The 23,912-nt window shown below is 43.9% G+C and overlaps 1 protein-coding gene across 4 annotated transcripts in view; it reads right to left on the bottom strand.

The window, feature by feature from the left end:
• Window positions 1-3,236: 3,236 nt before the first annotated feature.
• Window positions 3,237-23,912, bottom strand: part of SH3PXD2B (SH3 and PX domains 2B) — a 102,057-nt gene continuing 81,381 nt past the window's right edge. For all 4 annotated transcript variants that reach the window (XM_080997120.1, XM_080997121.1, XM_080997119.1 and 1 more), the window contains 7 exons: window positions 20,265-20,399; window positions 17,369-17,473; window positions 13,636-13,753; window positions 10,272-10,498; window positions 9,742-9,791; window positions 8,220-8,345; window positions 3,237-6,474 (listed from right to left, as the gene is read on the bottom strand). In XM_080997120.1, the coding sequence (XP_080853246.1) occupies window positions 4,936-6,474; window positions 8,220-8,345; window positions 9,742-9,791; window positions 10,272-10,498; window positions 13,636-13,753; window positions 17,369-17,473; window positions 20,265-20,399 (2,300 nt within the window). In that variant the 3' untranslated portion in view covers window positions 3,237-4,935. The remainder of the gene's footprint in view (window positions 6,475-8,219; window positions 8,346-9,741; window positions 9,792-10,271; window positions 10,499-13,635; window positions 13,754-17,368; window positions 17,474-20,264; window positions 20,400-23,912) is intronic.

Raw genomic sequence — 23,912 nt, 5'->3', positions numbered from 1 at the left:
TTAATAAATTCACGCTTGAAATAATGCATTATTCCCATTTCTCTAGCAGGTATGGCAGAGAAGGAAACAGTACAACCTTGGTAAAAACTTAGCTCTGGAAAGATTACACCAAGAGCAAGTAATACTCTTGCTTCTTTTGAGAGACAGATAGAGGCCACTTTCTAGGACTGTGAGTGGGGGGGCCTTGCAGGCCCCTAAGTAAGGCATTTGTTCTGTTAAAACAGCATTTGACACGTCGGATAGACAGAAGGAAAAAAGCAAAAGTGTTGTAACAATTCTGCTTGAAACCAGTCAAGCTCATTTTTTTATTTCTTTTCCTAAAAAAACCCCAACAGTCACCACCCTTTAATGTTGGAAGTATACATGATATTTTACACAGGCTACATCTATCATCCTCAGAAACCCTTCCCCCCACCCCAAATCCCACCCACGGTAAAGTACAGATTGATACAAGTTTACATAATACGAGACATTAAAACAGGCTTCTAATGTTTGCACAGGAAGGCAAGGCCATTTAGGCAGCCTCCCTCTGCCTCCAACATCCCAGTCAGAGGGCTGCAAAGCTGGCTTTGGTAAGCAAAAGGCTGAATATCCTTTATCCCCATAGTAAAGTTAGTTACCCTGGGATGTGATTTAGTGAGCTTGGTGGAAGGAAAACACAGTATGTGACTGTGGGCAAGTTTCACCTATGTGTCACAGGCAATAATTAGAATGACCCTGCCCCCCCCCAATTCAGCATAGGACAGCTTTCCGCAGCCTGTGCCATTCCAGATGTTGTTGTACTCTCAACATCCCTAACCTTGTTTGCTGGGTCTAATGGGAATTGTAGTCCAACCACTTCCGGAGAGCACTGGTTGTGGGAGGCTGGCCTAGGACAAAGTACTGAGGGAAGGGTTAGCTCACCAATGCTTCTCATGCCCAGCAAGTTAGGTCAGTATTATTGTCTGCATCCTGTGCAATAATAAAAAATGAGGCACAGAGGTGTGTGTGTCATGGACTGCTTTCAGACACAGCACTATCAGTCCGGGGCCCCTTCTGTGAAGGTTTTGCCAAGGATAGAGAGGTGTGTGGAAGGAGAGCAACTGGGACTCGCGAGGAAGCACCTCAAGATCTAGCAAAATGTGAACAAGAAAGGCCCTTGGAACTGAGACTGGGGTGGGTGGGGGAATGAGTCAAGTTGCTTCTTTTCACAGTAATTTATTTTGGTATAAAGCAATCTATTTTGGCATCGTGTTGTAGTGTTTACTACCACACACATATAATCGAACAGAGAAGAGGGGGAAAGCACCTGGGCAGTACGTGTTGAGATGACATTACAGGGTTGCAAATTCTTTACCTATCTGATGACATCACTAGAGCAGTTATCATAGGTTCAGAGCACAAAAAGTGAATAATCAAATTTCATCTCCCATATGGTACAAAGGATACCTTGCTTACTGGCCATGCAAAGATGAATGAGACTTATCTAACATAGAGATAACAAACGTGGTATCTTCCAGACATTGTCAGACTACAACTCCCATCAACCCTGATCATTGGTTTAGCCGATTTATTAATTAATTTTGGAATATTGATAACTGCTAAATGTTACAAAATGCCATAACAGTATACAACAACAAAACAACAACAACAAAAGTAAAAATACAGTTTTGAAAAATAAAATACTGCAGTGAACATACAGGTACATAGAGGTGATGTATCAGATACCCTGGTACCAAGCTGTTTAGGGCTTTATACTCTTAACAGTAAAATCTTAAATTTGGTCCTGTAAAGCTTTTTGCCATCCAGTGCAGTTCTCTCCAGAAGGCAACCTGGCCATAAGCTGTGACTCCACATTCTGCATCCGTTGCAGCTTCCCAACCAAACACAAGCTCTACACAGAGCACACTGCAGCAATTCCATTGCAAGGGGACCACTGCATGGGCCACTGAAGCTAAGCTATCCCTGTCCGGAAACAGCCATAGCTGGCACACCAGCCAAAACTACCAAGCATTCCAAGGTACTGGAGCCTCCAGTGATAACAATGGATCAAGCATCACTCTCAGACTACATACCTGTCCCTTCAAAGGAAGTGCAACCCCACCCACAGCAGGTAACTGACCTCTATCCTGGACAGTAGGTGCACACACACACAGGGCCCTGAGACTTACCAGGATTCAGCTTCAGTTTATCAACCCACCACTGAGTCCAGACACTGGCTCTGGGCTTGCACACCATACCCGACTCAAATGCCAAAGAGAAAGAGTTGGGTGACACCAGTTTATCAATGGCAGTTAGCTCCAAATATTCTAATGGCCTCACCCAAAGGCTTCATATAGGCATTAAACAGAACTGGGGACAAGATGGTAAGCTTTGGGACCTCTTAACATAACTGCCAGGAAGCCAACAGGCAATCTTCCAGTGCTACTCTCTGAAACAGGCTCTGAAGGTAGGAACGGACCACTGAAGAACATGCCCCCAGGTCCCATCTCTCAGAGCCAGTCCAAGAACACCATAGCAGATGGTATCAAAGGTCACAGAGATCAAGAAAGAGTAACACAGTCACACTCCCCCTATCCTTCTCTAGACAATGGTAATTTATCAGGGCAACCAAGGCTGATCTGTCTCCAAACCAAGCCAGAATCCAGACTAGAATGGATCTAGATAATCCGCATCCTCAAAGAATGCTTGAAGTTGCTTGAAGCTGGTGATGGGAGTTGTAGCCCAACATCATTTAGGGTACCATGTTGGCTACCGCTGATCTAAGGGATGGACAAAAGAAACACTACAGCACTAAAAGGACAGTACCTGTATCTAAGCTGGGACCAAAGCAACATGTCTTTAGGGAAAATGACATGAAGTGAACTTCAAGTGCTGATTTTCAGAAAGCAAAGTTAGGAGATGGACTCCTAAATCCTCCATTTTTTAAAAATACCCATTATATAGGAAGATTTATGACAGTATGCAGATTTAACTTAAGCCAGCCTTCCTCGAACTAGTACCCTCCAGGTGTCGAGTTGCATGTTCTCACCACCCCTAACTATTAGCCCTACTGGCTGGGGCTCATATGATGGGGGTTGTGGTTCAACATCTGGAAGGCACTAGATTGGGGAAGGTTGGCTTAAGTTAAATCTGCATACTACCTGATTAAAGCAGGTAAGTAGAGTTCAGCCCATGGGAGACCAAACTAGGCAGACTCAAACCAATAACACACACATGGGAAATCACTGATCCTCTCTTGGTCAATGCAAACATGATTTCTTTTTTTACTGTTAGATCAGCAGTGAATCTATCCAGGTTTATATTTCTGAAAATAAAACCACTGATCCATTGCAGCAATGGTAAGTTTGAAAACATCTAAGATTGAGAGCAGGAGGCATTGCTCATCTGGCTTTTTCACACCCTGGAGATAAATACACATACACATGTATTAAATGAAAGGGGGGCAAAGTATGGGAAGACATATATATTTCTAAACGCACATTTGATATTTCTTTCTCTGATGCCTCATGGCCACTGCTCCAAAATATACATATGTCGTATTAAGCACATTGTGCTCTGAACCCAGCCCTCCTCTCATGAGAGCCATTTCCATGGCATCACAGAAATTGGAATGGTCCATAGTTAAAGAAGCCAGGATCAGACACATGCCTTCCCACTCAGATAAGTCAGAGCAGTTCACATTGCTCCAAGAACTATTGTTTTAGCCTCGCTGCATAACATCCACATTTCCCCCTCTCCACCCTACAACTCAACACATGGGTGAGAAACATGCTTTTTGAAAAGGATAAGGAATAGATAAAGTGGGGAGAGGTACAGCAAAACCTCCGTCCCTTGTAAAATCTAGATGCTACTTCCAGGTTGGGAAGCCTTGCAGTATAAATTATTAGCACCCACTGGAGGGCTACCATCCTGGCAGCTGTCATCTACCAGACCTGAGGAATCATGATAGGACAGCACTAGAGATCTACTTGCGTACAGGCGTGAATGCAGCTGTGCAATCTGTCCCTGAAGAGGCAGCACTTTGTTCTGCTAGCAATCCTCCTGCCAGGAGGTCTTGGGAGTTATTTGAAACCTTACAGCGGAACAGTATAGATAACCTAATATAATATCTGCTTTATTTACTAAAAGGAGACTATAATACTGGGAGGGGAGCCTATACAAAGAGGTCAGCACAACAGACATCAAAAGAGGCATTAATGTGGGACCTACAGTGGCAGAAGGATTGCTCAAATATGGGGCAAAAGATACTTATACAAGGCTAGAAAGAATCTCTTAGCAGCTACTTGGACGGGCCTTTCCACCTAGGCATATCCTAGAACATCAAATTACTTATTCAGAGGCCTATTAGCACCTGAACAACAGCAAAATGTGGCACATGGTATTTAACAAGGGAACTCAGCACAAACAGTGGCTTTTCAATTTCTCATTTCCATTCATTGGTTAGTGGGACTCACTTCCATTTCCTCACCAAGCTGAAAACAAATCATCTCGCAGGTTTTTACATTCTAACGTGTGTGTGTGTGTGTGTGTGTGTGTGTGTGTGTGTGTGCAGGCATTTTGTGTGCTACTGTGTGTTCCAGAACTTGAGAGACAATTTTAAAGAACACTTTTTTTTATCAGCCAGCCCTGTGAGGGGCAGGTGGACCTAAACCACATGGAGGCTGGGGAAGGGATCAATTGTGTGTGTCTCTGTGAATTAACCTCTTAAAAATTATTTAGGGAATGAGCTGCCAAGAGTAGCAACAGTAGCAAAACTACACTAATAGGAAGGCCTGTTTCTCTTGCTATTCTTTCTTGGAAATGACACAAGTTGGAATGTATGGTGTCCCAGATACTTAAAAAAATAATAATAGAGCCAGCCTTATGAAAAACTATAAATAAACTAATTAAATATTTTGATACTAAAATGGGGAATGTTGAGCTGCTGCTTAATCTGAAGACAAATGGAAGGGCTTATGGCTTTTTTCTGAGATAATTGGAAGGAATCCAGCCTTCCCAACATGGCGCTCCAGCAAGGACCTTGCAGAACCACCAGCCGCTGCTGTTCTTCTCTCGGACTTCAAACAAGGTCCCTTCTTTAAAGCTGCTGGTTTCTTCATCGCCATCAAAATCTGCCACAGCCACATAGAGGGCTTCTCTGGAGATGTCTGAACTGGTGATGGGGACGGATCCTCTCTCCCTCTCCACAGGCTTGGGGATTCCCTTTGGGCCTAGGCCGCTTTTCGCTTTGGCTTCATCTTGGCACGGAGCTGGCAGGAAACCTTTGGCTTTTGGTGGAACCAGCATCGGCCTGCCAGGGACAGAGGCAGCTCTCAGTTCAGGCACTTCCCTCTGTGGAGCTTTATTTTCTGGAGAGGGGGCAAACGAAGATGCAGGCGATGGTGTGGAGGCTTTCTTGGGAGGAGGAGGCCTCCTGGGTGGCACTACGGGCCGCTGAGGTGGTTCCCTGGAAGCTGGAAAGCTACCCTTGGAATCAGCCTCACTCAGCTTTGCGGAGCCAAAAGGAACTTTGGATGAAGCAGCCTCCTTGAAGACTTGGCTGTCTGGTCTGGATGGAGGCCTCATCTCCACAGCTGGCCTTTCCTGAGACCGGACGGAAGATTCCACAGGAAGTGCGTTGTTACTGAAGGCACTCTCGCCAGCCGTGGGGTCCTGATCAGAAGGCTTCTCTTGCGCCTTGGCAGGCCTGAGTTTGCTCCTCAGGTTGCAAATGTCTAGTTTGTCATCTCCCTGAGGGGGATCTGTCCTAGGGGCTGCTGCTGGCTTGGGTCTGACCTGAGGCTTTGATTTCAGGAAAGGGTTTGGGGTCCCGAGCTCAGGCTTGTCCTCCGGGGGCTCAACTTTTGGCTTGGCAGGCTTAACAGTGGGCCGAAGGTTCGGCTTCTTCACCTCTTTGGGAGACACCTTGTGCCCACACTCTAGCCCCATTTCGTTTTTCAGCTGGAACAGTTTCCCCTTCTCTGTTTTGAGCTCTGGCTTCCTGTTGTCCCTCGGAGGAACAGCCTGCTTGGGGGGAATCGCAGGCAAAATCATGCCAGGAGGCTTTGGAGGTGGCCTCTGTTCCAACCGCTGCCTTTCTATCAACTCCTCTTCGGATTTAATTATGGATTCCTTCCTCGGAGGGAGGCTCGGCTTCTCTTCGGTGTCCCGATCACAAATCTCCTCGTACCCTACGGAGAGAGATGCATCGCTGCTCTCTGGCAGGGCACCCTTGGAAACCTCCTTCGCTTTCCATTTCCCTGCACTGTCTATGTCATTGGGTGGTGCTTCAGGCAGAGGCCTGGACGGCCCAAAGGCTTCTCCATTAGAGCTGCTCTCTGCCACACTGTCACCAAGCCGGAGCTGCGCCATTTCATTCGGCAGCGGTGCCAAGAAGTTAGGCCTAGATGCATTGCTAGTTTTCTTGTACTTGTCAATGAAAGTAGCTGGTGCCCAGCCTTCCTTCTCCTCTATCTGGATGTACCACCAACCACTCAGGTTCTTCTCAATGACCTGCGGAAGGAAAGAGAAACGCCATGCCTTAGATCTCTTGCCGCACCAGTTGCTTCAACTGCTCACATCAAAGCTGAGGGGGTTACTTAAGAACAGAGGTGTCTAACCCCCAGCCCAAGGATGAAGCCATGCCCCAGCAATTTCTTTTCTGCCTCCCTCCCAATTCTAGGAGCAAAGGTGGTGGTGGAGATTAAGGAAGAGCTTCCACTTTCAAAACCATCTTTTTAAATTGCCATGGAGTCTCATTTCAGCCTTGAATCTTTTGGCATTTCCTCTCATAGATAAGGAACTGCAGAAAGCTGTAGCTTCCTTATATTGCTCTTTAAACTTCTTATATTGTCCTAACCTTGGCCTTTCACTCTGCTTAACAGAATCTTCTGTTGTTGAATTTATCTAACTGTCTGAAGGCGAGAATCATTTCACAAAGGACATTTCGTAGGTGTACAAGTAATTTTGTGTTTGTGCACACCTAGAAATGTAATATGTGGATGCCATGCATGCATCTGTTGCAACAGGAGCCATAGAATGGCTGCAACTCCTTGTTGAGTTAACACTCAGTAACACAACTGGGCTTGTCTCAGTATAATGTATGAAATGGCTGAGGCCCTTGTGCAATACAAAATATAATCATGTACTTCTAGCTAGTTTGCACTATTAAATGAGAATCACTCTTGTACCTGAGCATCCACACATGCATATGTATACAGAGCATCAAAAGTAGGCCACCTTTCACAGCACAATAATCCAATTGGCCAAGAAAACTACTTGGCCACTAGGTGTCAGCAATGAGCCATAGATGAGGTACCACCAGCAGGATACTAAACTCCAAATTTTTAAAGGCTGATACAGCTAATTAACATCCCCATTTCTAAATGCACACACACACACACACACACACACACACATAGTGTAGTAGTGTAGTTGCGTGTGTGTTTTTATGGAGCGAATCACTTCAAGATTCTTGAATATAGTGGTTGCATATATAAAATAAATAAAAATATTTTTAAAATGTAATTTTAATTGGGGATGGGGAAATAAAAAGTGGGAGAGAAGTGCAATAAATGAATAAATAGTAAGCAGTATGCAAATATTTTAAGCTGATAAGGCAAAAATCTGATGAAGGAAAATGTGAAAGTTCAGGGTGAGCAGGCAGCTGGAGAAGATCACTGCCTGCATTACCAGAAGATGAAAGATGGTTGCAGTTTCAGCAGACATTCCATTCATGGCGGAGAAGCAGAGAATACCTCATTTTTATACTTCTACCTTCTCCCAGTGAAAGGGGCTGCTGTGCATGTGTGGAGGGAGGATGGAAAGGTGAGCTGTTCCACACACCTTTTAAAACGGAATACGAACATACCAGTCAGACTAGAACACAGCACACCAGGGAGGATTATCCTTCCTTACTCACCGATAGAAGGACAGAAATTTGACCCTAATCCCCAGTGCTTTTTTCTGGTGGCGGGTGCAGGAGTACGCATACCCCTAAACAATTTGTGAATCTTTGTACTTTGTCCATTTACTGTATTTATTTTCCCCGATTTGAACTATAAAATGGTGATTTTCTTGAGTCAAAATGAGAGTACTCCTAAACATTTTTTTTTAGGAAAAAAAGCACTGCTCATCCCTGTCAATCATCAGCATAAATCAATTGTATCAGACAACTACTGCAAACACAAAGGATTTAGCATGCGGACCCGTGGAAAGCCCCAAAGGGCCTGGAAAGAGCAGGGCGGATGCAGCCTCACCTCTACTTTCATTCCTGCTTGGAAGCTGATGCCGTCCGGGATAGTAGTCTGGAAGTCAGCAATAGTGTAATACTCCTCTTCCACTTGCGGGGGCACAGGAGGCTTAGGCAGGTTGAGGCCACGGGGCTGTTGCAGAAACAACACACATCAGCCTACTTCTGTCCGAAGATGACAAGGGACAATATACCCCACTGCCCTCCAAAATAGCCCACAAGGAAGGTAGCATTTGGCTGGCAGGTTCATGTGGCTTCACTGATTTTACAGTTACTGCTGACAAGCTCATCTTTCAAGAGAGGCCACACGGGATTAAAGATGCTGGAGATGTTTAGCAGGTCTGGGCCTGGAAATGAACTTCCAGACGTCATACTCCTTGCCTCGAAGGGGAGGAGAGCCTTAGAAGCTCATGGATTCTTGGGCAGCTCAGATTAAAATTCAGGTCTGCAGAGAAGTAATCCCAGCTTCAGCCCTGCTTTGAATGGCTGCTCCTGGGAAAACTATCGCTGAAGAAGCAAAAACCCCTCACTTTTCCCCAAGGGATCTTCTTACCCTAAGAGTTCCCTCTGTGGGGTTTTATTTTCAACTCTCTGTAGACTCTTTTATCAGTGAATATAGTCACTTTCTAATACTATGATATAAAAGGAATGACATGGAAAATGGGCCAAGTTTGCTTTAAAAAACAAAATCTATTTCAGGGACATCTATACAGGACATATTTCAACTGCTGACCTGCCAGCTGTGTGTGCTCCAGGGCCTCATGGAGAAGGCAACGTTTCCTTGGTCAATCTCTGAACTTGAGGGAAAGTTGTATGCATAGAGAAACACATGCATGAGGCTTATAAGCAAAGCTTTCCTTAGTCCATGCTCCCACGACAGATTAAGCATATATACTCTATATACATGCAGTGCACATTGTCATATATGGTAGGTAAGTAGGCTTATTTCCAGAGCACCTGTGCTATGGAAACTGCCACACCTGAAGTATATTTTGTGGGCAGCTGCAGCTATCTGCTGGCCATAAACACAACAGAAGAGGCCTGTGCAGCTACTTCAAAACAGAATGGTATATACTCATTCGTAAGGCAAGAGACCCTTGACAGAAGAAAGCAGATGGGGGGGGGGGGTTTAAGCCTCACTCCTGCACCAGCTATATTAGGTAGAACCACTGCACATGTGGATCACAAGGAGGAAGATTAGGGAAGCTTCTCATGCAATGAATTTTGTGCATGGGATCAATTGCACTGGGCATGCATGCAGAAAGCACTATTTCCCCCTTTATATATTGCGGCAATGGTCTGATCCTTGCCAGAGCATTATTTTATCACTTCCATATTCATCCATTCATTAAGAAGCAAGTTACATATACGGACATGTTTGCACATGGGAATCTATGCCAAAATGCAAAATGCGGCAAGACAAGCTGTGTCCCTTTCTACCACCACCACTGGTCTAGCTTATTTTTGTTCTATGTATTTAATAATGCACCAGAACTCCCCAGCTTAAAGCAACTGGGGGCAATACTTACTATTGTGAGATCTCGACGAGGAGGGGGTCTCTGTCTCATCTTTGGTGACTCTGCCAAGAAAATATTTCATTGTGACTGAAGGGTATCAAAACATGTTTCAAAAAGTGATACTTAAGAAGAACTAACAAGACCCCACCAGTCCAGTCTGAGGAAAAAAACAGCAAGAGGGAAAGAGAGACTGAGTACATATATTATAGAGACGGGGTGGGTAGGTTCTTCACACGCAAACCTACACTAAAATCCTGAACAACATGCCCCCCTAGATGCATAATGTCCAAACAACTGCCACCAAGTTTGAGATATGCTTCATTGGAGTAGCAGCAGAAGTAGAATGCAATACAAACATACACTAGAAAGGGTTCCAAAATTTACCATCAGCTTTGCTGAACTGACCTAAATAACCCCAGTTCTTCCAATTATAATTCTCAAGAAGCTACAAAACTCAAGAGCCATGAAGACCTTCCTGCACCATACCAGGCTAGCATGTCCTACAAAGAACCCAAAACTTTTGTTCATTCTTCCCAACTTACTTCGCCTAAGGTCCACATTTGGCAATGGGCGACCATCAAACCTTCCATCTCTTTGGTTGTTCGGCCCATCCTTGTCTCGGCCCGCCGAGTTCTGCTGCCGGGAGATTCCATCCAGGTCTAGTGCATAGGAGTGGGTGGAAGTGGCAGATCCCAGTTTTGGAGCAAGCATGTCACCACTCCCCTTTTTCAGGTATGACGCTGGGGCCCAGCCCTCCTGACCCTGATACCTGCAGCAATATGCATAGTCAAATTATTTAGACTTCTGTCTCGTTCTTATCACGGCTACAGCCATCCTGATTCATAGCAGTTCTCGAGAGGCGCAAAAAGGGTTCTAAATCAACATTCTGAGAAATCAGACTGATCAATACAGATTCCTCCCCGCCCCCCATTTCATTCTTCCGTTATCTGAGAGATACACTCTTGAGTATCTTTCAAGACCCCATACCTTCACATTTATGAATGTTTGCTTATTGTTGATTAAGCTGATTTATCTCCCATCTTTTCATACAGATGCCCAAGGTGGCTGTACCTCATTGGGGGGGAAAGGCTATATACTGGCAGTATGCTGTGCTGTAATAACCAGTCTCCAGAGGTGGAATGGATTATGGCATACAGCAAGACTAATCTGGAACACAGGAGTCTCCAACCCATTCTGGGTGCATCATGGGCACAGAGGAAGACCCTCTGATCATTTGTTACCTGTGCATTACGTGCCTTCTAGAAATGCACTGGACTACTCTAATGTATTGAGTCCAGAATCCTTTCTGCTTATTTTGAAGCCGCATGACAAATGTCACAGAGTCTAGTGGGCCTGCCTAAGGGCCACATCACATATTGCTGTGTCCCTCAAAACGCAAGGATGAGGGAACCTGTGGCCCTCCAGATGTTGCTAGCCTACAATTCCCATAATCCTTGACCACTGGCCATGAGGCTGGTGGGAGATGGATGTTAAGAGCATCTGGAGGGGCCAAAGACTGCCCCACCTCTGCTATATTGTGTAGAGGCAAACTGTGTACTCTCACCATGTAGACACCCGGGGGTGGGTGGAACTTTTTCAGCCTACACCCCCTTCTGGGAAACCACAGGCAAAAGCAGTCACAGCTGCAAATGCGAAATTTGCTGTTTGTACACTAGATTAGTTTTTACACATTCACACATCCCTCTCCATCCAGGCACATTCTAGCCAGGCAAAAAAAACACTCAAGGAGGGTGCAAAGCAGGACTGGTGAGGGCTGTGTGACCTTGGAAAAACCCTGAGGGCCAGACAGGCCTAGAAGGCCTCATTTGGCCCCTGGACCTGAAGTCCCCCATCCCTAATGCATACACTGCATATACATACGAGATCTATGGCCAATTACATTTCTCTGTGGCATAATGTAAAAAAGAAGAAGGTATAACAAGAAACAACACTGGGGCATGTGGTAATAACAGGTGCATCTACTTTTCTGTCACATGCAAAGCAGTCTAACTCTTGGTGTTTCCAGTTCTCATACAAAGGTCGCCACTTTTCCAGTGTGCCGTTTGTCTTCTTTTCTTACATCAAAACCATTAAAAGAAGAGAAACCCAAAACAAAACAATAGCCCTAAACCTTTACCGTGACTCAGAAACCACATCCACCAAGGACATCTGCCAGAGAGGAGGGACTGGTGCCAGCCACAGGAAAATGCCACCTTAGTGGCCAGAGGCAAAGATGCTAGGATCAGATGACGCCAGCTGCTGAGCCTTTAATAGACTCGAGATTCTTTGAAGCAAATTTCCTCGGTTTAAAATGTCAACACACATTCTTTTTTCCTGGTGTAGTGGTTGCCAATGCTGCAGGTTCATTGGAAGGTTACGGAAATCAAAGCCTGCTCTCTGCTTTACCTCGACACACACTTTGTCAGTGTCAGCCCAGTGTCAAGACTTACAACTATAATGTAGCCAGAAGAGACCTTTAGCTGACCAACCAAGGGTTAGATCATAGTCATCAAGGCATTCTTTTTTGTGCTTAGTTTGCCCATTATTTCTGCCTGCGTTCTGTTATGGCCCTGATCAATATGGCTGTAGTTGCCTTGTAAACAGAGTGTTGTATTTTTGCCCCATCTGATTAACACATACATTTTCAACCATTTTCTATTGCAAATGTGAACCATATTTTAGCTGCCCCGTTACAAGGCTGGCAGATACAGCTGATTCTCAAGTGGTGAACAAAGCTGTACTAAACACTTCAAAAATCTATAGCCAGAAAAAAATTCTATTAACGAAAAACCAAAACCAAACAGCAGCCTCTTTAGGCAACACAGATGCAAAAATCTGGTGGATGGTTGACTTGTTCAACAGCAAACAGAGTGGACAATTGAGAGAGATGCTTTGATTTAGGAGCAAGAAATATACCAGGCAAAAAGAACAGAACGATGGGAGACCTTCCCCCTTAATTTAAGGATGCTGGAGAATTTCACTCATCAATCTGCAGTTTCATTATGTTGGGAGTCAGAAGTGTAGAAATGGGTCTCTTACAAAAAGTAGGTACTAAAATAACGCACATTTTTTTGCATCTAATGAACCAACCTGTGCACCATCCAGCACTTTCAGTTGCAGTCATTGTGACAGTGCTGTGTGTGTTGGTTTGGTTTAAAGCAGAGACTGTGTGATAAACACATTTTACCACTAAAAGGAAGTGCCCTTAACTGCAAAGACAACTGCAGCAGCATGCAGTTTAAGCCAATAAAGAAGCATGGTTCAGGGCATTCTCTACAACCTCTTTCCCCAACTCAACTGTTCGAGTACCTTTCCCCCCTATGCATTACAGCATCTTTAAAGGGTTTTTTTTTTTTAAAATAGCCAAAGAACCCACCTCTTTGCACCCACCATTTTGTGATATGAAAATGTAGCTTCAGTGGCACATCATGCCTTGTTACCTTTTGGATAGTTCCCTGCACATGTTTCCGAAACCCACAAATGTGTTGGCAGGACCACCTTATATACCAGAATGTGCCAATGAGACTTTCAGGGCATCTGTTCATAATGCAAAAAGCAATTCCTTTCAACACTAAAGTATTGCCTCTGTGTGTCCACTCCTCTTCCAAAAAGAGCTTGTGTTATCTAATTTTTAACTCCTAGAAACAGAGCAGAATGCCACAAAATGCATTCCTCTACATCAGTCACTGCTGGAGCTTTGTGTGTCTTAACCTGATCTTTCCTTCTGTCCCTTCCTGGATGGAAGCTACCCTCTCCTAAGGGTGCTTTGCAAGAGACAGAGATAAACATCATTGGGTTTTAGTACACAAGACTGCAGTAATAAATAAATAAAAGTAGCTTGCCCCTTATATTCGGGCATGCCTGCCTCCCATTGATTCTTCTTCATTAACCCCAAATGAAAGGTACCTGATCTTCCACCATCCTTCCAGGTTTTTCTGGATCACCTCCACAACAGCCCCTTTGTCCAGGTTCATTTCATCTTGGTCCCGAGCAGTGTAGGGGTAAATGACCATATACTTCTCCTCTGTTGGGAGCAAAATAGAAGAGAAGAAAACAAAGCTTGTTAGAAGTCCCTGTTTTGAAAACTCTTCAAACTTTAAGTCTTGCACTCTGAACTGGATTACATGGCATGGAAAGGTTGGCAATCGGGTGCATCACACACCAGGGTCGAGAGATTATCCACCTGACACAAGCTTCCAAAAATCTACTCACATAACTTGTAATACCCTCCTGCAAGTCTAATGAACCCTATCAGCCCCTGCCTGGTGCGTGACAACCTCTCTGTTTTTCCAGTTGAAGACAGGCAGCTGTAATAGGTGGTCAGTGGAAATGAGGTGGGCTGTGTACGCCAGGCTTGTCGGGGTGGGGTGTTGCACAGGCCTGTTCTAAAAAGAATCTGCTTTTCCATTAGCCCTAAGTGTCCGATACCAAACACCTTAAGCATCAGTTCCGATGTTGTTTCAGCAGCTTTATCTGGGTGCACAAGTGTTCATTTGAGTGCTCTACTCACATGAGCGCTGTAACATCAGAGACTCACAGATAGCTTCTCCTGCGCAATTGAAGAGACCACGCTCCTCCCATGTTATAGCACTCAAGGAACCACACCACTCCAATAAGCAGCTATTTCACAGCTCTTGCAATAACTCCACTGGTTCCAAGATTGCATCCCATTCGTTTCCTCTGTTTCTCCTCGCCTGGGGTCATGATGCCACTGTCGAGCTCTCTTGTAAAAACAGTGTGCTTACTTGACCTCTGCCCCTGTTACCATGACAACCATTCCCTATCTCTTACATCACAGATAGCCAAGGCAGTAGTTTCCAAATATTGTCGGACTGCACCAACTCTCATAATCCCTGACCATTGGACATGCTGGCTAAGCCTGACAGGAGTTGGGAGGCCAAGCACATCTGAAAGGCTACAGGTTAGCTGCCACTGCCTTACATCCTCCCTAATAACAGACTGTTGGTAAAGTTACAGGGGAATGCGAATTATGCCAACACCAGGGCCATGACTTTTAACCAATTTCCAGCGACATTCCAGAGGAAAAGGAAGTAACAGCTAGCTAAGACTAGGCAGAATAACCTGGTATCACGGTATCACTAAAAATATAATCGCGGCAACTCTACAGAAAGAGAAGCAAGAAATCCAAACACACACACACCACCTGCATTACCGACAAATAACAAACGATGCTTTTGTGGCCTGCTTTCCCTATGCACAGCTGCCAAAGTGATGCCAGCTAGTCTGCCTCAGCAAGACTGCCATTGGCATTCAATACTCATCTGCAGCCTATACTGTGTCCCCATTTCTAGAAATGCCTTGTGCAGAGCCAGGAATCAGTTTCACAGCTAGTTTAATGATATCTCTGGCAGGAAGAGCTGAAACAACATGCACAGTCCTTTCCACTTACAGAACTGCAGTATATGAGCTCATCCACACTTCAGTTTGAGTCGCCACATTCTCCAGGAAAAGCTGCTCTTTACTGCTGATTCGGAGCAGGTTTTTCGTGGACTGACGTTTCCTCCGATTCAGTTGCAAAGTACAGGTTTTCCCGGGGAAGTGGTGGGGCAAGCAGAAAACCACTCAGACCCATGCTTTCTGGGATGGGACAAGCAAAGTGCGGACAAGCACTTGGTTAGACTAACATAACCTTGAAGTGCCAACTTCACAATGAGGTACTTCAGTGGATGTATGTGTCCACTTGAAATGTCTAGCCATAAAATGTGTTCAAGTGCCTGAGCACACAACCAACATGCTCCACACTTTACTTCCTGACAAATCAGAAGCACATCAGCAGAGCATCAAACAGATGTCATGGCATCAGGATGCAACAGGAATTATAAGGAACACAGCCAAGGCATGAAAACTCTGAGATGTGGTCGATTACATCAAGCAGGTCTGTGCCAGTCTTTGTTTTCCTTCTAGATTTAAGATAAGCTAGAAACACAGTGCAAGAAGGAAATATCTGAGTCAACTAAGGGCAACCAGACAAGACATTAAATGTAGCTTCATATTTAACATGCTAGTGTGTGCTTATTAATTGCATCAGCCGGACATGTGTGTGTGTGTGTGTGTGTGTGTGTGTGTGTGTGTGTGATAATTTATAGGCTCACAGCAGTTATGGAGGGAGAATTTAAACTTTGCACACACATATCCTTGCAGTCTTGAGGAAATTCCTCTTTTGAAAGGTGGTATTTGCTTTGGGAGAAAAATGTCTCCGAGAACAAATACTGGCTTCTGAGATTTTCCTTAAGACCATAACAGGGGAAACAAAGAGAAAAATTCTCTCACCATGCCGGCTGTGAGCCCAGTAATTATCAGCCCACCCAATGCAATTTGCATTTTTTAGCACTTGCAAGTTGAATGTAAAGGAGCATTTAACATCCTCTTTAGTCTGGCACAGAAGAGTAGAACTCCTAAATCATGAGGCATTGACACAGTAAGTACCAGAAGCAGGAGAAAGAGGGGTTGGTGGGGGTTTAACATATATGACTAGCAGTGAACACAAGGAAATACAAAGGGTGGATTCCCAGTGAATAAGTAATATATTACATGCAACAACGCATGCAAACACCACAATGGGCAGCACATGCAGAAACGGTAAGTAGACAAATGTCCAAAGCACAAATGGAGGTCAATAAAAGCAATCTCCACAGCATCCACCTTGACCCCATCCACTGGTGTACAAGTCCCCAAGAGTCCGACGGCGGCCCACGTGCCTGGGAAGAGACCAGTATCTCCATGGGACTGGGAGGAGCATGTTGGGGAAGCAGGAGAGGGACAAAACAGGGTGTAAGGAGGCAGCTCTTCACTCCTTAAAAGTATCAGCCTTGTTTAATAGAGCAGACAATTCCACAACCAGACAATGCACCTTGATCCCTCCACAGCTCATATGAAAGACTTGGATGCTTTGCTTAACAAAGGTGTCAAATTAAAAATGAGCAGTATCTGCACCTTCTAAAAAAGGAAGGAACGAAGAAATCACAACAAACTCAATAAGTTCCTCAAAAAGTGTTGTGCCCTTTGGACACTTTTGACCCGTTTTGTTGATGTCTGTCTCTGCATTTCTCATTCCATCACAAGAAGCCACCATGGGGAGGACCTAGCAAATGCCACAGGAGCACCTGCTGTTGCAGCATTGTTGAAAAGAAGTGCATGTGAACTTGAGCAGTAAGGGGAAGAGAAACCACCGTGGGGTCCATGTAAACCACTTGGGACTTTCCAGTGTGGACAGCCATAGCAAATATTACTCAGGTGCAATACAATAGGATAACAGCAGCTGTCATTTTTTAAAAAAATTACCCAACAAAGCACCCATTTAGGGGTCTTAATTCAGAATGTGCGCTCTTCATATCAAAGGCTGGTGTGGCTTGTGGCTCAAAGATGGAGGAAAAGTTGGATACTGAAGGCTGGAAAAGGCTCAAGCAAGCTCATTAGCACCACCTTCTCTGTCAGTGATATCCAGGTCAGCCTTCATGGGAGCTTGCTAAAGATGAGAGATACTAGGACTTTTTAAAATGCAAACCAAACTGGAGTTTTAGCTCCCTGGACAACAGCCTGAAAAATTTAGCTGGACTAGAGCAGTTCACATAATAAACCCAGGAATTACTGGGGAGCTTCTCTCAAGCCATTTTCTTACCTTCTTCAGGTTGCATTGAAAATTCATCCTGGGCTCCATCCTGAACTTCTAAGCATGTAGCTGGGACCCATCCTTGTTCATCTGATGTGCTCACAAACCACCAGCCTAAAGGGAAAGAAAAATAGCATTAGCATCTCGCTTTGGAACTGAATCCATTCCATCCATTCCAGCTGTGGAGAAACAGCTGGGTGGGACAAGAGAAGGAGAACACCTTCTCAGTGGCTGGACCAAGATAATGTATTACCTTACACTGTGAAGTGCAATTGTCTCCCTCCTACATGGCTTTACACCAGTTACTGAATATCTTTTTATTCTGTCAACGTTCTATTTCATGAAGCAATGATTTTTTTAAAAAAAGAAGTTACTATTTTGGAAATGTTTTGATAAAATTGTACTTCATCTGTTGTAAGGTCCTGGAATTCTGTGTTTACACTAAAATACATGTTCTAACCCACAAATAAATAAAACCAACCTCCAAGGAATTGGCTCGTCTTTTATTTTAGGCTATGGGAGAAAACATTCTCAGAGTTATCACATCTCAGCTGCTCCCACACTACAGACACTTAATTTTTAGAAGGTCACACAGTGTTTGAATATTTTTTTATTAAAATGATCACATATTTTAAAAGGCCATTGACATAATCATAGCTATACCCTATACTGCTTCCCAATCGCAAACGTTACATCAAATTGTCAGGATGTCCTTAAACGCTAAATCACTTGGTCTATATAAAAAGAGCTCAGTTCTTCTGGAAAGTCTCCAATAAGCTTATAAAGTTTTATGTCACCTGCTAGAAAGTAGATCAGCACTGGAAGAGCCTTCAGAAAGGGGAGAAGGGATATTCTTTAGCCTGTCAGGAGCAGGGGAGATTGGCATTATTTTGCCTCCTCCACAATATTGTCTTCAGGTAGTAGTTTTTGTCATATGAAAATGGAAGCCATTTGTTTTCAGGGGTGAAGAGACACCAGCTAAACCTGCTGCTGATTCTGGAGTGTAAAACAGTCAACAACCCTCTCAACTAGGTCCTAGACGGCAGCCCATAATGTTCCACAGAACCCAATGGAAGCTGCAGAGAAACAAGCAAGACTGTGTTTGCATAGCTCTGCCTTAAGACTTTCTTAGTCACACTAAGCATAACACAATGTTTGGGGAGAATGACAGAACGTTAGGAGCTGACTTTTACACATAGATAATTTTATTTCTTTATCATTCTCTTTATGTTGTTGAGCTCGGACAATAAACCCAGCTTAATTAATACAGTAATTCAATTTATTGTGCACTTGTCTTTTTATGTGAATTCAGAATTCATTAAAAAAAAAACTATTCTGAATGGTAACACAAGGTATTCAGGGAATAACTATGAAATGATTTGACCTCTATATGACATCGAAGCAAATCAAGATGGTAATTTATAGAAAGCTATTCAATAAGAGAATAATGTGAAGTTTAAAATTATCCATAAAAATTCAGCACAGTGTGCTTTGAAACAGCAACAACGTTGGTGTCACTGCTTCACAATGGATGGCTGGTGGATAGAAATTGAGCAGCAAGTAATTTGCTTCATTGTGCTGGAAAAAAACACAAATCGCCTACTAGTATAATCCTGTAGTGGAAGTTTCTCTGTTGTCAAAATGCAAGTCCAAAGCTATTTTTCAAGGCGACTTCTTATTTTACTTAAATAAGGAAGGCAAAAGTATTGTATATATTATTTCCTTGGGTGGGGAAAGAAAGAGATTAATTTAATTCTAAGTGCAGTTCCTTCTACAATGGGTCATGTTACTAAATAAACTAAGATAATTGTAAGAAGGTGAGCACATTACTTTCCCATCAAAAAAGCTGGACTGGCAACTAAGAATGGCATGGTCCTTTTATTAATGTAATATGGGGACTCTGAAATGGGAGCTTTGTGCCTGTGTAACTTGTTGCCAAGGACAATACCACCTAAAGCATACAGCTGAGTGATTTGTGTATCAGAGGCTGCGGTAGAAGCCCTTAAACCTTGGCATTTATTGCATGTAGATGTTAGTCATCACAAGCTGATACTTGTATGACCCTCCTATATAGATAGATGCCAGCCTGCTTAAATGTCCCATCCACCTCCACAAAACAGGCACTGGGCTTCAGATCTCATTTGAAACCTACAAGGAACAGGAGATCCTGTTTACAAGCTCTATTCATAGAATCATAGAATTGTAGATTTGGGACCCCAAGGGTCATCTAGTCCAAGCCCTTGCAAGGCAGGAATCTCAGCTAGATTGTATATGACGGGTAAAGGTAAAAGGAAGGATGCGGGTGGCGCTGTGGTCTAAACCACTGAGCCTCTTGGGCTTGCTGATTGGAAGGTCGGCAGTTCAAAAATGCACGACGGGGTGAGCTCCCGTTGCTCTGTCCCAGCTTCTGCCAACTTAGCAGTTTGAAAGCACACCAGTGCAAGTAGATAAATAGGTACCACTGCAGCGGGAAGGTAAACAGCGTTTCCATGCACTCTGGCTTCTGTCCCAGTGTCCTGTTGTGCCAGAAGTGGTTTAGTCATGCTGGCCATATGACCCGGAAAGCTGTCTGTGGACAAATGCTGGCTCCCTCAGCCTAAAAACGGAGATGAGTGCCATACCCCATAGTCGAATTCGACTGGACTTAACCGCCTAGGGGTCGTTTACATTTTTAGCTTTACATGACAGATGGCCATCCAACCTCTGCTTAAAAACCTCCAATGAAGGAGAGTCCTCCACCTCCCGAGGAGTGAGTGAACCAGCAACAAATCCACCTAACAATTATCTTGTCCAGTACACATTTCACCAGTTTCTCTGCAAGAATATAAAGGGGGGCTTTGTCAAAAGCCTTACTGAAATCTCAAGGCATGTATATAATTTAAAGCTTCCACTGAGCTCTCCTTACCAGATTCGTTCTTCTCAATTATGTCCACCACTTGGCCAGCACACAAGCTAATCTCAGAGCTTTCTTGCTTCTGGTAATCTGCCACCACCACATACTGCTCCAGGACCATGGGATCCGTAGATGCCAAATCTCCACCTGTGTCATAGGGAACAAGACAAACACTTTGTCTCCACATGTGCCACAGACTATAATGTGCTTTTCTTGTGATCATGGCAACATCTTAAGAGCCCAATGTGAGCTTTAGGAGGCTAGGTGATGGAGAGATGAAAACAGGTGACAATTGAGATTGGTGCAGATAGGTCCTTCTTGATACTTACTTGATACCATTGTTGCATGCTCTGAGCTATAGAAGCAATTACTTTACCAAAGATACCACCACCACCCACCCTATGAATGTCTAATAAACTTAAAATGTGATGGCACCAGGCTTGCCCTCTGGGGAAAGCATTCCATAAACAGGGAGCTGCCCTGAGTCCTCAGAGGAGAGCATAAAGATGGGTATCAGATGCCCATGTTGATTCCTATGAGGAGAAGTGGTCCTTGTGATAGGACCACTTTATAGACCAATACTTTATACTTTATAGACCAAAACCAGCACTTTGAATTGGAAACTACTTGGTAGCCAGTGTAGTCACATCAGGGCATGCAAGGAAAGTGACTGGGTATTGTAGTCAAAATAAGATGTAGGAAGAATTACTTTGAGAGCAGAGTCCTGAGCAAAGTCTTCGGCAAAAATTCCACTAACTCAAAACTTTGCAGGATTAGGCTACAGTATACGGTTGTTGGGGCAAAAATCTGATTACGCTAATAAACTTGCAAGACCTCACTCTTAACTTGGTTGTTAAAAAATGATGAAATGTTTAAGAAGGAGGGTGTTAATTCAAAAGCCTTTTTCAAATCTATGTTGCAATTAGGATATTTCCAATTAAGCACAGCTAGCCTATCTAGAGAGCTTAATTTCAGCTGGTGGTGGGGAAATCTACATTAATTGCAAGGGAGAGTAACTCTCCCCTTACATTAGGCTATTGCATGGCTCTTTGCCAAAGATGACTATCTGGAGTCATTTCCTGTGGTCACCCCATCTGGCCCAGCAAGAACTCAAGCTTTGTACTTCCGGAGGATGTGGTTTTGGGCTACAAGGACCACAGACCTCAAGAATTCAGCTGCTCTTTGCAGTTTAACACATGGCTCTTCCTTTGTATCCCAGATCATCATCCTGGCTGCTGTTTGTAGGGCAGATGCAGAGGAGATAAAGGAAAGGAAAAGAAACGAAAAAAGGAAAACCTGTAAGGCCCAGAAAATGTTTTCAGCTTATCCATGCAAAGAAAGAAGCTACGGGAAAATAAACTCTTTAAGAAATCTGTGGTTTGCTTAAAAATAAAACAAATAAATTCAGAGCCACTAAGGGGCAGCAGTGTTTACTCACAAAGATAAATGCATCCGAAACTGGATGTTAAGAGGGAGCAAAAAGAGAGAGAGAGAGAAAAGTGCAACAAAGCATGCTCCCTTAGAGGACCATTTCTTATGGCCATCAAACCCTTCTGTTTCTGTGCAATGTCACATGCACCAAGGCAGAACTTTAATCCCATACACTCTAAGTAACAGCCCAATTTTATGCATGCTTCCTTAGAAGTATATCCCACTGAGCTCAAGGGGACTTGCTCTCTCATAAAAGTACCCAAGACTGCAGTCTCAGGGGCAATGCTATTCTTGGCTGCAAAGACCACAAGTCACTTTTGCTTTTAACATGTTTCAGCACCATTCCTTTCACCTATGAAATATTTCTGTTCAGAAGACACAAAGTAAACTGGTCACACACTATTTTACACCACATTTACTATCTGGTTAACCTACATGCACTGACATTCTTTTTTAAGTTTGACACCCCCCCCATCTTAACAGCAAAGGAAAGGGGGGAAACATTTAATTAGATGGTGCTTGAGGGTGGGAGAGTTAGAAATCACCTTTTCTTCTAAACCTTTGATCTCTTTTCATAGTTTGGGTGCATTTCCTATATAACTTGTCCACCTCTTAACAAATAATGTTTTGCTGGTAAAGGGGAGCTGCAAAAGTTTCTTTCCCCCTCTATACTTTAGGCCAGTGATGGCCAAACTTGGCCCTCCAGCTGTTTTGGGACTACAGCTCCCATCATCCCTAGGTAACAGGTCAGGGATGGTGGGAATTGTAGTCCCAAAACAGCTAGAGGGCCAACTTTGGTCATTACTGCTTTAGGCAAAAGAAAGGTGTGATCAGTACCAGAACCAAGCTCACATGTCCTTTCACACAAAAATCCATTCCTGCCCCCCCACTTTTTAAGCAACCTAATCTAGGTGAAAGTTTCTCAGTTGTTGCTACTGTAAAGCAACTGGGAGTGTGCAACTTTGCAGTTCTACAGTAAGTCACTCAGAGACCTGCATGCAAATCCCAATCAAGCTCTGGACTTATGACCCAGAACCCTGATACTTCTTTGGCTTGTAGACTATCTAAAGATTTGAAGGCAACACTTAAAAGGTATCATTTAGAAAGCCAAGACTTCCATAATTAGTTCCCACTTGCACCTTCAGCACAGAGGAAATTTGAGGTGAGTATTTAAAAACCCATGTTGATTGAAGCAGAGCTTTCCCATGGAACACTGTTTCTTGGTTCTCTGGGCTCCTGAAGATAGCAAAGCACTCTCATGTAATAATAGCCAGAGAGCCCAAAGCCCTCAGAAGTTTCTGAAATGACCTAAAGGGGGCCTCAACCATTTCAAGGGTTAAAGAAAACTGAGCAACAGGGATCCTGGAGGGCAGTGAAAACAGTCAATACTCAAATGAGGGCAACAAAGCTAGTTTTATCAAAATGGACTGGTTTGACTGGAGAAAACAGACGGGAAACTCCACAATGAAAACTGCAGCAGAGAAAGACATGGCAGCCTTGCAGAAAGAACAGCACCGTGTGGCACAGCCAAAGGATCAAAGGATTTTGGCAAGGTTGTAGCTGCTTTTAGTTTATTGGATTCTAAGCTTGCCAAACAATTCAATTTCTAGGAAAGTCAGTTTTGTACAAGACTTGAAAAAACAACTGTAAGGAATAAAAGGAAGGCCCACTGTAAGGAATAAAAGGGCATTTTCTACTATGTTAGATCCAAACCAACTTCCCTCAGCATTCCAGGTGAGCAATGCAAAGCCCTACTTACTACTAATTAAAGCTCCCAATACAGTGAAGTGTATTGGAATATGTTGCCAGGAAGAAACAAATATAACTTTGAGAAAATAATGCCTGCGCTGTAGGACTGTAGGTCCCATCTCCTGTCTGAGGCCAACTACCACTCTGACTAGACCCAAGCACAGAGTGACTTGGCCACAGTAGGAAAACAACCACAGGATGAAGAGAAAGGAACCCTTTTCCGGACCCCAACCTCCCTATATAATTACTCATAGTGTTCTTGGGCTATTTGCAGCTTCAACAAGCAGCTCTGGCACCTCCAAACTACCTATTAAAACAGCAACACAATGCAGTAAACAGCACTGAGCGGAAAAGGTAAGGATTATTTTCAGCTGATTCCCTCTCAGGACAATTATTCTCAACCACTAAGCTGTGAGGCTGCGTTAACAGGAAAAGTGGTCATCTTTGGGACTAACATGAGCTCTTAAAAGTAGCACTGCT

Source organism: Podarcis pityusensis, assembly GCF_964106645.2.
Source record: "Podarcis pityusensis genome assembly, chromosome: 2".
Classification (NCBI taxonomy): Eukaryota; Metazoa; Chordata; class Lepidosauria; order Squamata; family Lacertidae; genus Podarcis; species Podarcis pityusensis.
The sequence above is the reverse complement of the archived record's forward strand: the minus strand, read 5'-3'. Positions and strand labels throughout refer to the sequence as shown.